Source organism: Oncorhynchus mykiss, chromosome 12 (genome assembly GCF_013265735.2).
Source record: "Oncorhynchus mykiss isolate Arlee chromosome 12, USDA_OmykA_1.1, whole genome shotgun sequence".
Lineage (NCBI taxonomy): Eukaryota > Metazoa > Chordata > Actinopteri > Salmoniformes > Salmonidae > Oncorhynchus > Oncorhynchus mykiss.
Window position 1 is genome coordinate 88,774,872 of NC_048576.1, and position 17,042 is coordinate 88,791,913.

At 44.0% G+C, this 17,042-nt stretch overlaps 1 protein-coding gene across 4 annotated transcripts in view; it reads right to left on the bottom strand.

Annotated features, from left to right (window-relative positions):
- The window catches only part of LOC110485267 (histone lysine acetyltransferase CREBBP), a 97,225-nt gene that overhangs the window by 56,691 nt on the left and 23,492 nt on the right, over positions 1–17,042 (bottom strand). For all 4 annotated transcript variants that reach the window (XM_036939091.1, XM_036939089.1, XM_036939088.1 and 1 more), the window contains exon 2: positions 8,393–8,967. In XM_036939091.1, coding sequence (XP_036794986.1) covers positions 8,393–8,967 — 575 coding nt within the window. The remainder of the gene's footprint in view (positions 1–8,392; positions 8,968–17,042) is intronic.

Sequence of the window (17,042 nt, forward strand, 5' to 3'; positions counted from 1 at the left end):
AGATGATCGATCGGGTTCAAGTCCAGGCCACTCAAGGACATTAAGAGACTGTCCCAAAGCCACTCCTGCGTTGTCTTGGCTGTGTGCTTAGAGTCGTTGGAAGGTGAACCTTCGACCCAGTCTGAGGTCCTGAACTCTCTGGAGTAGGTTTCATCAAGGATCTCGCTGTACTTTGTTTCATTAATCTTTTCCTCAATCCTGACTAGTCTCCCAGTCCCTGCCGCTGAAAAACATCCCCACAGCATGATGCTGCCACCAACATGCTTCACCGTAGGGATGGTGCCCGGTTTCCTCCAGACGTGACGCTTGGCATTCAGGCCAAAGAGTTCAAACTTGGTTTCATCAGACCAGAGAATCTTGTTTCTCATGTTCTGAGAGTCCCTTAAGTGTCTTTTGGTAAACTCCAAGTGGGCTGTTATGTGCCTTTTACTGAAGAGTGGCTTCCGTTTGGCCACTCTACCATAAAGGCCTGATGGAGTGGTGGAGTCCTGCAGAGATGGTTGTCCTTCTGGAAGGTTCTCCCATCTCCACAGAGAAACTCTGGAGCTCTGTCAGAGAGACCATCGGGTTCTTGGTCACCTCCCTGACCAAGGCCCTTCTCCCCCAATTGCTCAGTTTGGCCAGGCGACCAGATCTCGGAAGAGTCTTGGTGGTTCCAAACTTCTTCCATTCAAGAATGACGGAGGCCACTGAATTTTTTTGGTACCCTTCCCCAGATCTGTGCCTCGACACAATCCTGTCAGAGCTCTACGGACAATTCCTTCAACCGCATTACTTGGTTTATGCTCTGACATGCACTGTCAACTGTGGGACCTTATATAGACAGGTATTTGCCTTTCCAAATCATGTCCAATCAATTAAATGTACCACAGGCGGCCTCCAATCAAGTTGTAGAAACATCAAGGATGATCAAAGGAAACAGGATGCACCTGAGCTCAATTTCAAGTCTATTATCAAAGGGTCTGAATACTTATGTAAATAAAAATACATTTTCTAAAATGTGAAAAACTTTTTTCACATTGTCATTATGGGGTATTGTGTGTAGATTGATGAAGAAAAACATTTATTTAATCCATTTTAGAATAAGGCTGTAATGTAACGAAATGTGGAAAAGGGTTTGAATACTTTATGCATGGACTGTACATCATTTGTCTTCCCCATTCACCCTCTGAATGACACACGTACACAATCCATGTCTCAATTGTCTTAAGGCTTAAAAATCCTTCTCTAACCCGTCTACTCCCCTTCATCTACACTGAAGTGGATTTAACAAGTGACATCAATAAAGGATCATATCTTTCACCTGGATTCACCTGGTCAGTCTATGTCATGGATTCACCTGGTCAGTCTGTGTCATGGATTCACCTGGTCAGTCTGTGTCATGGATTCACCTGGTCAGTCTGTGTCATGGATTCACCTGGTCAGTCTGTCATGGATTCACCTGGTCAGTCTATGTCATGGATTCACCTGGTCAGTCTATGTCATGGATTCACCTGGTCAGTCTATGTCATGGATTCACCTGGTCAGTCTATGTCATGGATTCACCTGGTCAGTCTATGTCATGGATTCACCTGGTCAGTCTATGTCATGGATTCACCTGGTCAGTCTATGTCATGGATTCACCTGGTCAGTCTATGTCATGGAAAGAGCAGGCGTTCCTAATGTTTTGTCAGTGTATAGCTCAGGTCTTCAGCCATCAGCAGTTACCTCATCCCATTTTTGGACTTTATGATATTTACCCAATAAATACCTCATTAGTTTACAATGTCGTACCCCATCAGAACCCAAAATATAAGGTTGTTTACCCCAATGTTTGTAAACAAATTAAATGTAAACAAACACTGTTTAGCCACAAATCATGGTTAAAACTATACTTTTGATATCAAAGATAGTCCTTGCATCCATAGCTCAGTCTTTGAATTGGAGAATGATTACATTTCCCCAGCCCAATCCCTCAGATTTTTACCGAAACAGGGGCGAGGAGATCATTTGTTATCGTTTCAACTGCTGATTGCCACTTCAGTATGTTGGATGACTAGCAATCGAGCATAATGACCTAATCCCCATTTCTAGTCCATCCTTCTCCTGGTGTGCATGTGTACACAGCCCTGCCTGCTCTGCTCTAGCAGCATGCTCCTCTACTGTGCTCCGCTGTGCTTAGTGGCGAGGAGGAGGCTCTCCTGCCGTTGTCAGCGCTCCAGCAGACAGATGAAAGAGCCGGAGACCAGCAGCATTGTAGCCACGCTCAACAGCTGAGCTCTAGTCTGCCCCACCCGCTACATACAGTGGAGCTCTGAAACGCCAACTTCCGCTCTGCCTCACGTTCACTTTAGTCTCCCACAAACAAACGGTCTCACGCGCCTGGGCTAGCACAGGCACGCACACGCTTACTGACTGGCTAACACACTTCAAGCTTTTTACACGCAGGCCAACTCTAGACCCTCCCTAGCTCTGACACACACACTCCTTCCTACCTGAGCTGTTATTTAGCACATCTTCCATAGTCACAACAGCTTTAGGACGCCCCAACACACACTCTTTTTATCATACCGGTACTGAAGATTATACAGTTGGCATTTCAAAATACTCCAGTATACAGTATACCACCCAAGCATAAAACACACACAACAGCGCAGGGGAATCAACTCCCAACTTCTAACTAAAGCGAACATGCACTAAAAAGTAATATATTCAAAACACACCCCAGACAGATGTGGAGACGGCCTCTGAAATAGCCGCGTTCCCTCTCTCCATCCCTCGCTCCTCCTCCTTTCTCTCCTTCCACACACACACACCCCTTAACATGATTTACAGCTCCATTATGAGCCAAGGGGCCAGGGAGGGCCAGCACACACACACACAATTGGAAGAGAAAGAAGAAAATAAGGAGAAAGAAAAATAATGAAGGTAAACTAGAGAGAGGAAGAGAATGTTAGAGGGACAGCGAGAGAGAAAGAGGACTCACGGAGAATGAATGAGAAAGAAAACAAAATAGAGAATGAGAGAGTTCACATGCCCTATGCCAAACCAGGGGTGTACCGCTTGAATTTCTTTGAATGACATTGGTAGCAGTACTGTAGCTAACGGAAACAACGACAGACCTGAGAGTATACCAGGTTGTGGTTGTCTCTGTTTCAAATAGTTGTCTCATGGCCAGACCACAAACCCAAAGGCTCTTTTACGTGCAACCAGTGCCACCATTGCAGAACTATCGCACAGGAAAAGTCTTCTGTTGACAGCTTCTAAAATGGAGTATTCCGTCAAGCACTTCATTAACTGTAAAACCACTCATGTCATCTACAGATTGGAATGTCCACAGTGCAAGGTGTTCTACATTGGACGGACAAAGAGACGCCTTCAAGACCGCTTAGTGGAACACAAGTACGCCATACGGGTTGGCAATGAAGACGACCCCATGGCAAGGCACTACAAGTCCTTACACCATGGCAAGGCACTACAAGTCCCTACACCATGGCAAGGCACTACAAGTCCTAACACCATGGCAAGGCACTACAAGTCCCTACACCATGGCAAGGCACTACAAGTCCTAACACCATGGCAACCCTGCCTCCCTACAAGCTAAGGGTATTGATCATTATTCCGGCCTCAATTAGAAAAGGGGACCGTCTTAAACAGCTGAACCAAAGGGAAAGTTTTGGGATTTATAAATTACATGCCACTAAGTACCCTGGTTTAAATGAAGATAAGGGTTTACAAACTACATGCCACTAAGTACCCTGGTTTAAATGATATGGATTTATAAATTACATGCCACTAAGTACCCTGGTTTAAATGAAGATATGGGTTTACAAATAACATGCCACTAAGTACCCTGGTTTAAATGAAGCTATGGGTTTACAAATTACATGCCACTAAGTACCCTGGTTTAAATTATATGGATTTATAAATTACATGCTACTAAGTACCCTGGTTTAAATTATATGGATTTACAAATTACATGCCACTAAGTACCCTGGTTTAAATGATATGGATTTATAAATTACATGCCACTAAGTACCCTGGTTTAAATTATATGGATTTCCAAATTACATGCCACTAAGTACCCTGGTTTAAATGATATGGATTTACAAACTACAGGCCACTAAGTACCCTGGTTTAAATTAAGATATGGATTTACAAATTACATGCCACTAAGTACCCTGGTTTAAATGATATGGATTTATAAATTACATGCCACTAAGTACCCTGGTTTAAATGATATGGATTTATAAATTACATGCCACTAAGTACCCTGGTTTAAATGATATGGATTTACAAATTACATACCACTAAGTACCCTGGTTTAAATTATATGGATTTATAAATTACATGCCACTAAGTACCCTGGTTTAAATATTATTTGTGAAATGAAATCGCCTATTTGAGGCTGTTGATGGGAGGGCAGGCCCACAACAATGGCCAACGTGAAATGGAGACAGTAGATACAGCTGGTCTGTTGTAATATAATAAAGACAGAACTAGCTGGTCTGTCATAATATAATAGAGACAGTAGATCTAGCTGAAAAGTCATAATATAAAAGACAGTAGATCTAGCAGGTCATAATATATTCAACCTTATGTACTTTATACATTTCTGTTTATTATACCTGTTGATACAGGGCTCATATGTGAAACTATTCTAACTGAACATTTTCTTTCACAGTGACACTGACTCCGAATGGGAGCCCCCAGTGCCAAGGTGTCCATCCCCCACTGAAGCTGGTTCATCCAGCTCCTGCAACAAGTGGTGTTCATCTGCCTAAATGTATTTCTGCAGGCAAGGATGTGCCTCAGGGCCAAAAGGGCACAGCATGGAGGCGTCGCTGTGTTCTTTGCTAAATGAAGTTCCCCATCACCTGCACCACGAGCTTGGTGACCCTCTGCTTTACAGCAGAAAGAGACTGCTGTGGCACCTGGCATCAGCAGCACAATATTGTGTAGAGGACTGAGGGTCTTCCAAATATTTTGGTATTTTGAATATAGTTATTCCATTCAAAATGTATAACTTCACCAATTTGGCCACTTGGGTACATTTGGGCTACTTGTGTGGGCCACCTGGGTGACTTCATGATAAATGTCATGTAGCACACTCATTTTGGAAGTTTGCACAAGTACTGTTGCACATCTGCTCATCAAGGTGGGGATGAATTATATTTCAATTCAGGAAGTACACTGAAATTACTTTTCTCTTCAATTAGAAACATTTGGAATGAGGATTTTTGTTTGGTCTACTGTCTGAATGAATGGAATTGACCCCTAACCTGCTTCTGATTCAGACAGATACTAAGAACGCAGGACTGACACTCTGGTGTCTGCCACACTTCAGCAGCATGCGTTAGTCTTGTGGCAGCTGTGCAATGTCAATACTGCCAGAGCCAGCTCTTTTATCTAGCAACCACAGCCTAACCAACGTACCATGGCATGTACACACTATCCTCCACGGCTTGAAATCCCTCTTTCTCCTGGCAGTAGGTTGGATGGTGAAGATACACCCAGGGTTGACCCTGCTACTGTTGCTGGGGCCTAACTATGGAACATTCGCAGAGAACTGGAGACATGATGTTACTCCCTGTCAGTACTGTGTAAGAAAGCAATGCCAGACAGTCACGTGTGTCAGCGAGCCCGGGGGTTTGTTTTATGTGGTGACAGCCTGCATGTGTCGTGTCTGTATGAACTAGCAAGCTGGTTTCCCCGTAGTTTCCTGTCAAACCACAACAGTAGCAGAGAAAATCCATAGACATCCCTGAAACTAGCACTACCACACAACTACTACGCACTTTTCACAAATCAACAGATAAAGCTTGTCTTTCTCTAAACACTACTATGCTTTCTCAGACTTGTCATCAGTACAAACAATCTCCCTTCACCCACCTATATCCACATTCCAAAACAACTCGAAGCAGGTAAATAGTAGGCCTAAGTCTATGGGATATTAATGAAATACCAAGCTAGAATCAAGTTACAGGCCTAACCATAGCATTCAAATTAAATATATGGGCCTAACTCTCCATGCTTTAGCCTCAGCCTTACCTACAAGCGAGACAGGCGGGGGAACACCTATACACCGACCTCAGAGCAGACAGCAGGCTGACTCCAGTTGCTCCAACCAGCTAAGCCAAGCAAGGGAATCCAGTAGATAATGTTAGCATTGATCCGCTATGGAGACCTCTGACTACAGTAGCTATAGGAAAAATCCTGTTATTGGAAAAGACTATTCGGAGGTCAGCCTGTGCTCCTAACATGCTATGAAAGGTCACTTCTGCTGTTCTGGAGGGATGTATTCAACACCCCAGCTGGGTGTCCTGTTCCTCCAAAAATCCCAGGGTAGGATTACAGATGGATGGAGACAAGGATGCATCAGAGAGAGAGACCCAACAGATGCATGTGTACATGTACTGACCAACAGGGATTATAGCGCTCAATCGGTACAAGAACAATGCACACTCACACTGAGCAGGGAATCCCTGTTCCAAACAGAGACATGACTTTGAATCTCATAGCTCAACAGTGATATGAGCAGGGATACCAGAGCTGTACCAACGATTCTGTCACCAAACCAACAACAAGCTTCCTATCTGGACAGACAGATGTACTGATGCAAAGCACGCATGAAACAGACAGCCATGATGCCATGAACAAGCCATTTAGAAAGCGTTGCTCCCAGAGCACGGGAAGACTGTGGGACACAGTAAAGCAAGGACATCATTTCCCACTCCCATCTGTGTCAAGCCTGGATGAATATAATAAAATAAAAGGTAAATATACAGTACCAGTCAAAAGTTGACACAACTTTTCTTTATCTGTACCATTTCCTACATTGTAGAATAATAGTGAAGACATCAAAACTATGAAATCATGTAGTAACCAAAAATTGTTTTATATTTGAGATTATTCTAAGTAGCCACCCTTTGCCTTGACAGCTTTGCACATACTTGGCACTCTGTCAGCCAGCTTCATGAGGTAGTCACTTGGAATGCATTTCAATTAACAGATTTGCCTTGTTAAAAGTTCATGTTTGAGCCAATCGGTTGTTGTGACATGGTGGGAGTGGTATACAGAAGATAGCCCATATTATGGCAAGTACAGCTCAAATAAGCAAAGAGAAATGACAGTCTATCATTACTTTCAGACAGAAAATTAAGAACTTTGAAAGCTTCTTCAAGTGCAGTCGCAAAAACCATCAAGCGCAAAGATGAAACTGGCTCTCATGAGGACCGCCACAGGAAAGGACAATGCAGAGTTCTCTGCAGCAGAGGATAAATTAATTGCAACCCAAATAAATGCTTCACATAGTTAAAGTAACAGACATCTTAACAACTGTTCAGAGGAGACTGCATGAATCAGGCCTTCATGGTCGAGTTGCTGCAAAGAAACCACTACTAACGGACACCAATAAGAAAAGGAGACTTGCTTGGGCCAAGAAACACAAGCAATGAACATTACACTGGTGGAAATATGTCCTTTGGTCTGATGAGTCCAATTTTTGGTTCCAATAGCCGTGTCTTTGTGAGATGCAGAGTAGATTAACGGGTTATCTCCACATGTGTGGTTCTCAACATGAAGCACAAAGGAGGTGGTGCTTTGCTGGTGACACTGTCAGTGATTTATTTAGAATTTAAGGCACACATAACCAACATGGCTACCACAGCATTCTGCAGCGATACGCCATCCCATCTGGTTTGCCCTTAGTGGGACTATCATTTGTTTTTCAACAGGACATTGACCAAACACACCTCCAGGCTGTGTAAGGGCTATTTGACCAAAAAGAAGAGTGATGGAGTGCTGTATCAGATGACCTGGCCTCCACAATCAGCCGACCTAAACACCAATTGAGATGTTTTGGGATGAGTTGGACCGCAGAGTGAAGGAAAAGCAGCCAACAAGTGCTCAGCATAAGTGGGAACTCCTTCAAGACAGTTGAAAAAGCATTTCAGGTGAAGTTGGTTGAGAGAATGCCAAGAGTGTGCAAAGCTGTCATCAAGGCAAAGGGTGGCTACTTTGAAGAATATAAAATATTAAGTATATTTTCATTTGTTTAACACTTTCTTGTTTACTAGATGATTCCATATGTGTTATTTCATAGTTGTGATGTCTTTATTATTATTCTACAATGTAGAATATAGTAAAAATAAAGAAAAACCCTTGAGTGAGTAAATGTGTCCAAACTTGACAGGTACTGTACATATAAATGACCAATGTATTTACTCCAGTTTTACAATCACAAATCATAGGCCATGGCAATGAGTTTTCCTGACCAGACTAGTCAAAACCCTCGGTCCCGAGTGAAGCCAGACAATGAGTTTTCCTGACCAGACTAGTCAAAACCCTCGATCTCGAGAGAAGCCAGACAGTAAACAGACAGTACACAGACAGTACATGCACCAACACTCACCTTATTCATGTTGCTAGCCTGCTGGGCGTTCATGGCGTTGTGAGCTCCCATCTGCCCTCCTCCCTGAGCCAGAGTCTCAGCCAGCACACTGCTGCCTCCCGGCCCCACGCCCCCCCCAGCACCCTGCATGGCCTGGACCTGGTACTGCTGCAGCCCCAGCCTGCCCCGTCCTGCCGGCCCCAGGGCCCCGTTCATCACCTGGCCCGGCATCCCGTGTCCATGGCTGTTCATCATGGCCTGGTTGAAGCCCACCATGGAGCCGTTGCCTTGTTGTCCGCTGGCGGGGCTTCCTTTCTGGGCTTGGTTGGGCGAGCCCTGGCCCATGGGGACTTTCCCCATCATAGGGCCCATGCCACCGGACCCAGCACCGCCCGCTCTCAGGAGCTCAGACAGCTGCTTGTGTTTGGCGGCAGCGTCAGGGACCATAGAGCCCAGGCCCCGGGGACCTCCTCCAGGCACTCCTCCCCCACCGCCAGGGGCACCGTTGGAGGGCATGCCCATCAGGCCACCCAGGTCCCCATTTGGGATCAGCTCGTCTGGGAGGTCATTCTCCAGGTCGAACAGCGACACCAGGTCTAATGGGAGAAAAATGTAGTTTAGAAGGCGTGGTTTCTACACCTGTTCTCTCAGTAACTTTCAGTCATGAGTTGTCTGTTGTGCTCGTTTGACAAGAAACTGTCCAAAGGAAAAAACACTCATACAAATGAACAAATTACCATCAAACGATTTCTACACTACAAACACCTTCTATACCTGGCAAACTCCAACCGGGCAGAAGCATTGCTTCGCAAAAAAAAATAAGACGGCAGTGTCAAAATCGAATTGTTGCTGTCAACATTAAAATGAAGGGAAAGTCCCCACAGAACAGAATAGTATCCAATTCACAGATAGTCAAAACGGCAGTCAGAGTGAGATAAAGGCTCAGGCCAGTTTACCATCAGCCTGCCTGACTGTTAGCGTGGCTGTCAAAAGTTACCAATTGTCCAAATATAGTCCAGGAATAGAACGGACGACAGTCCTGCCTTTGCACAATACACAAACACGCCCTTACTGAAAGTCACATTTAGTACTGACGAACACCACAACTGACACACGACCTACACAACCGACACACACAACTGACCTACACAGACAACCTACACAGACCGACACACACAAGCTAGACACACACACACACACACACCCACCCCACACAACCCACACCTACAACCTACACAACCCACACCACCCACACCTACACAACCCACACCTACACACACAACCCACACCTACACAACCCACACACACAGAGGTCGACAGATTTTGATTTTTCAACGCCGATACTGACACCGATTATTGGAGGACCAAAAAGGCCGATACCGATTAAATCGGCCAGTTTTTTTATTTGTAATAATGACAATTACAACAATACTGAATTAACACTCATTTTAACTTAATATAAATCAATCAAATCAATTTAGCCTCAAATAAATTATGAAACATGTTCTATTTGGTTTAAATAATGCAAAAACAAAGTGCTGGAGAAGAAAGTAATATGTGCCATGTAAAAATATGTGCCATGTAAGAAAGCTAACGTTTCAGTTCCTTGCTCAGAACATGAGAACATATGAAAGTTGGTGGTTCCTTTTAACATGAGACTTCAATATTCCAAGGTAAGAGGTTTTAGGTTGTAGTTAATATAGGATTTATAGGACTATTTCTCTCTATACCATTTGTATTTCATATACCTTTCACTATTGGATGTTCTTAAAGGCACTATAGTATTGCCAGTGTAACAGTATAGCTTCCGTCCCTCTCCTCTCCCCTACTTGGGCTCGAACCAGGAACACATAGACAACAGCCACACTCAAAGCAGCGCTACCCATCGCTCCACAAAAGCCGCGGCCCTTGCAGTGCAAGGGGAATAACTACTCCAAATCTAAAAGCGAGTGACGTTTGAAACAGTATTAGCGCACACCCAGCTAACTAGCTAGCCATTTCACATTGGTTACACCAGCCATTAGGCTGATAGGCTTGAAGTCATAAACAGCACTGTGCTTGCGAAGAGCTGCTGGCAAAACGCACGAACGTGCTGTTTGAATGAATGATTACGGTCCTGCTGCTGCTCAGTCAGACTGCTCTATCAAATCAGACTTAATTATAACATAATAACACAGAAATACGAGCCTTTAGTCATTATTATGATCGAATCCGGAAACTATCATTTCGAAAACAAAACGTTTATTATTTCAGTGAAATACCGAACCGTTCAGAATTTTATCTAACGGGTGGCATCCCTAAGTCTAAATATTCTTGTTACATTGCAAAACTTTCAATGTATGTCATAATTACGTAAAATTCTGGCAAATAAGTTTGCAATGAGCCAGGCAGCCCAAACTGTTGCATATACCCTGACTCTGCGTGCAATGAACGCAAGAGAAATGACAATTTCACCTAGTTAACATTGCCTGCTAAACTGGATGAGTAGTTATAACTGGTGATTATGATTGATGGTTTTTATAAGATAAGTTTAATGCTAGCTAGCAATTTACCTTGGCTTCTACTGCATTCGCGTAATGAAAACCATTAAATCGGTCGACCTCTACTACACACACACACACACAACCGACACACACACACACAACCGACACAGACCGACACACACACACACAGACCGACACACACCCGACACACACACACACAGACCGACACACACCCGACACACACACACCCGACACACACACACCCGACACACACACAACCGACACACACACACACACACCCGACACACACACACACCCGACACACACACACACCCGACACACACACACACCCGACACACACACACACACACACCCGACACACACACCCGACACACCCGACACACCCGACACACCCGACACACCCGACACACCCGACACACACGACACACACACACACCCGACACACACACACACCCGACACACACACACACCCGACACACACACACACCCGACACACACACACACCCGACACACACACACACACCCGACACACACACACACAACCAACACACACACACACAACCAACACACACACACACAACCGACACACACACACAACCGACACACACACACACACAACCGACACACACACACACACACACACAACCGACACACACACACACAACCGACACACACACACACACAACCGACACACACACACACACAACCGACACACACACACACACAACCGACACACACACACACACACAACCGACACACACACACACACACACACAACCGACACACACACACACACACAACCGACACACACACACACACACAACCGACACACACACACACACAACCGACACACACACACACACACACACAACCGACACACACACACACACAACCGACACAGACCGACACACACACACACAGACCGACACACACCCGACACACACACACCCGACACACACACACCCGACACACACACAACCGACACACACACAACCGACACACACACAACCGACACACACACACACACACCCGACACACACACACACCCGACACACACACACCCGACACACACACACACACACACACACCCGACACACCCGACACACCCGACACACACACACACCCGACACACACACACACCCGACACACACACACACCCGACACACACACACACCCGACACACACACACACCCGACACACACACACACAACCAACACACACACACACACAACCAACACACACACACACAACCGACACACACACACAACCGACACACACCCACACACAACCGACACACACACACACACACACACAACCGACACACACACACACAACCGACACACACACACACACAACCGACACACACACACACACAACCGACACACACACACACACAACCGACACACACACACACACACAACCGACACACACACACACACACACACAACCGACACACACACACACACAACCGACACACACACACACACACAACCGACACACACACACACACAACCGACACACACACACACACACACACAACCGACACACACACACAACCGACACACACACACAACCGACACACACACACACAACCGACACACACACACACAACCGACACACACACACACAACCGACACACACACAACCGACACACACACAACCGACACACACACACACAACCGACACACACACAACCGACACACACACACACAACCGACACACACACACACACAACCGACACACACACACAACCGACACACACACACACACAACCGACACACACACACACAACCGACACACACACACACACAACCGACACACACACACACACAACCGACACACACACACACACAACCGACACACACACACACACACAACCGACACACACACACCCGACACACACACACCCGACACACACACACACACACCCGACACACACACCCGACACACACACCCGACACACACACCCGACACACACACACACACACCCGACACACACACACACACACCCGACACACACACACAACCGACACAGACCGACACACAACCGACACAGACCGACACACACACACACACAACCGACACAGACTGACACACACAACCGACACAGACTGACACACACACACACACACACCGACACACAATCCCAGCTGCTGGATATGCTAGCTTAATCTACCCCTTCCTCTCTCTGCTGCTGGAGTGTGGCCCACATGCTAATCTAGGACTGAAGAACTGCAGTCTGCTTGGAAGCTGTGCCAAGACTGGGTGTGTGTGTGGGTTTCTGCTCCCCCTTGTTCACTGCAGAGAGGTCCCAAGGCAATTCCTAAAAATAGCCTAGCCGTGTACCTGGGTTTCCACTGGGAAAATATGGTGCCTAACATTTTTGAAATTTACCGGACCCATGTGCATTGGGTGCGTAACCCAATTAGGGGATCAACCCACGGTGCTCAGAATGATATCTGTCAGAGGTCAGAACCTTGTAATACCAGGATGTAGGATGGGACATAAACCTAACAACTTCAATTACTAATCTCTCTTACCAGAGAAAATAAATTATATTCACTGAGAATACATCTCAGTGTTCACCTAATAGCAGGAACAACTCCATCTAGGTGGTCAGAACCAGGTAATATAAGGATGTATGACGCAAAAATAAATCTAAAGATATCAATAATTAATTTCTCTTAACAGGATCTAAAACAATTTTTTTTACTGAGAATACATTACATAGGATGAAGCAATACTCCAAGCCGCAGCTCCATACTACTTGCCTGACAGAGAACTGATCATATACACACGTTGTTGGGGAGGGATTGGCAAGGGGTGTGGGGGGGTCCAGAGGTGACTTTGGACCATTTCATTGGATTCATCATGTCTAACTCATTGTTACAAAACAGTTTGGGTCAAATGCTGTGTTAAGTACCATATTTATTAAATATAATATATTTTGAGGTGAAATTACACTACAGTGTACTTTGAAGCAAGGTAAGACATGCCTCATAAAACGGTCAGGTTTCAAACAATGAAGTACGTTTTCAAAATGCATACTGCAATGCTCATTGCAAAGTGCTATGTGATGCACTTGAAGCCTGCCTATCGTCGCCTGTGCATTTGAATGGCGAATTTCTTTCAGTGAAATACGGAACCGTTCCGTATTTTATCTAACGGGTGGCATCCCTAAGTCTAAATTGCTGTCACATTGTACAACCTTCAATGTTATGTCATAATTACGTAAAATTCTGGCAAATTAGTTCGCAATGAGCCAGGCGGCCCAAATTGCAATGAACGCAAGAGAAGTGACAATTTCACCTGGTTAACTTTTTATGGCTGCAGGGGCAGTATTGAGTAGCTTGGATGAAAAGGTGCCCATTGTAAACGGCCAGCTCCTCAGTCTCAGTTGCTAATATAAGCATATTATTATTAGTATTGGATAGAAAACACTAAAGTTTCCAAAACTGTCAAAATATTGTCTGAGTATAACAGAACTGATATTGCAGGCGAAACCCGGAGGAAAATCAAAACAGGAAGTGGCTTCTATTTTGAAAACTCCATGTTCCATAGCCTCCCTTTTCTGGATTTAAAGGGATATTAACCAGATTCCTTTCCCTATCGCTTCCTCAAGGTGTAAACAGTCTTCAGACATAGTTTCAGGCTTTTATTTTGAAAAATGAGCAAGAACGTTAACATCGCGTCAAGTGGTCACATGAGTTTTGTTCACGCAACAGAGTTTGGATAGGTATTGCTTTTCCCTCTCCTACTGTGAAAGACCTTTGCGGTTGATATATTATCGATTATATATTTCAAAAACAACCCGAGGATTGATTATAAAAAAAACCTTTCACATGTTTCTGTGGACATTACGGAAACTATTTGGAATTTGTCTGCGTTGTCGTGACCGCTCTTTCCTGTGGATTTCTGAACGTAACGCGACAAACAAACTGAGTTATTTTGGATATAAAAATCATCTTCATGGAACAAAAGGAACATTTGTTGTGTAACTGGGAGTCTCGTGAGTGCAAACATCCGAAGATCAAAGGTAAACGATTCATTTGATTGTTTTTCTGATTTTTGTGACCAAGCTTCCTGATGCTAAGCGTACTTAATGTTGTGTCGTTCAATCGATAAACTTAAACGCTTGGATTGCTTTCGCTGTAAAGCATAGATTTTGAAATCTGACATGACAGGTGGATTAACAAAAGGCTAGGCTGTGTTTTCCTATATTGCACTTGTGATTTCATGAATATAAATATTTGTGGTAATATTTATTGAATGTAGCGCTATGCTATTCAGCGGTTGTTGATGACACTTATAAGGGGGATTGCAGCCATAACAAGTTAATATTGCCTGCTAACCTTTCTTTTTGCTAAATATGCAGGTTTAAAAATCTATACTTCTGTGTATTGATTTGAAGAAAGGCATTGATGTTTATGGTTAGGTACACATTGGAGCAACGACAGTCCTTTTTCACGAATGCACACCGCATCGATTATATGCAACGCAGGACACGCTAGATACACATAGTTGATATTACTTGTTTAATTAACTAGTGATTATGATTGATTGATTTTTACAAGATAAGTTTAGTGCTAGCTAGCAACTTCGTACTGCATTCGCGTAACAGGCAGGCTCCTCGTGAGGCAGGTGGTTAGGGCGTTGGACTAGTTAACCGTAAGGTTGCAAGATTGAATCCCTGAGCTGACCAGGTAAAAATGTGTCGTTCTGCCCCTGAACACGGCAGTTAACCCACTGTTCCTAGGCCGTCATTGAAAATAAGAATGTGTTCTTAACTGACTTGCCTCGTTAAATAAAGTTATACATTTTTTTTTTTTTTTAAATCTGCACCCAAAAATACCGATTTCCGATTGTTATGAAAACTAGAAATCGGCCCTAATTAATCGGCTATTCCGATTAATCGGTCGACCTCAAATTAAAAAGCAAGGGTTGCATTAAATAGGTGCAATATGTGTTAATGATGCATTTGGCAAATGTTCAATTTATTTGCAAAACATGTATAAACAAAAGCATTCATTGTCAAAGTTAATACATGTAATGTCTTCATATGTAAGCTATGCAGAGGACTTCGTTCAATATATCGAATCAGTTTGTTTTCTTGCTCAAACCGCAAGCAACACTTGTAAAACTGACATTTGTCTAAAAACACAGGGATGTCGATTCAAACAGGACTAGTATTATCAGAAAAACAGTAGGTTAATCTGGCCCGTTTCCATTTAACTCATCTACACAGTAGGTTACTCTGGCCCGTTTCCATTTAACTCATCTACACAGTAGGTTACTCTGGCCCGTTTCCATTTAACTCATCTACACAGTAGGTTATTCTGGCCCGTTTCCATTTAACTCATCTACACAGTAGGTTATTCTGGCCCGTTTCCATTTAACTCATCTACACAGTAGGTTATTCTGGCCCGTTTCCATTTAACTCATCTACACAGTAGGTTATTCTGGCCCGTTTTTTTAGGCTACAGTTCGATTGACATGCCATAGGACTATTTGAAGTCCTGTCTTGACCATTTAATTTGTATTGTGTCTCACAATCACACATAACAAAGCCAGCACTGCTATCATTTTTTTTATCACCTCACCAAATATTTTCCAAACATTACTTTTATGGTCCTCCCTTTTTATTTACCAGATAGCCTAAAACAATGTAAGAAAAAGCTCAGCATAAATCTATAATAATTTAGAAATTTTTCTAGGCCAAGTATTTTTTAAGGTATGGTTGGTTCTCTTTACTCAACACATCCACCCTGTGGATATAACCACGGGGGACTGCAGGTTAAGAGTCAACCCGCACTTCTCAAGTGCTCGTGTGATAACTAAGATACATAAATGACTAATAAAAACACGTGGCAATTTAATTCCACTGCATTATGCAAATTAACCTCTAGACCAATCAGCAGGACCGGTCAAATGTATTTACATGGACTTGTATTTCCATCAATGAAGAGGCTAAAAAGCATTATTTTGCAATGGGATTTTTTTTCTCATCCAGACAATTCGCCAGCCCCCATTTTATTTATCTGTTTTCATTATTTTTTTGCAAAAGCCAGCTATTAAGGACTAAGAAACACCCTGCTGTGTAGTCCATTCTCACACCTTTCCATCCCAACTCCACAACCCCAACACATTACTGTCTCTCTGCTGTAATA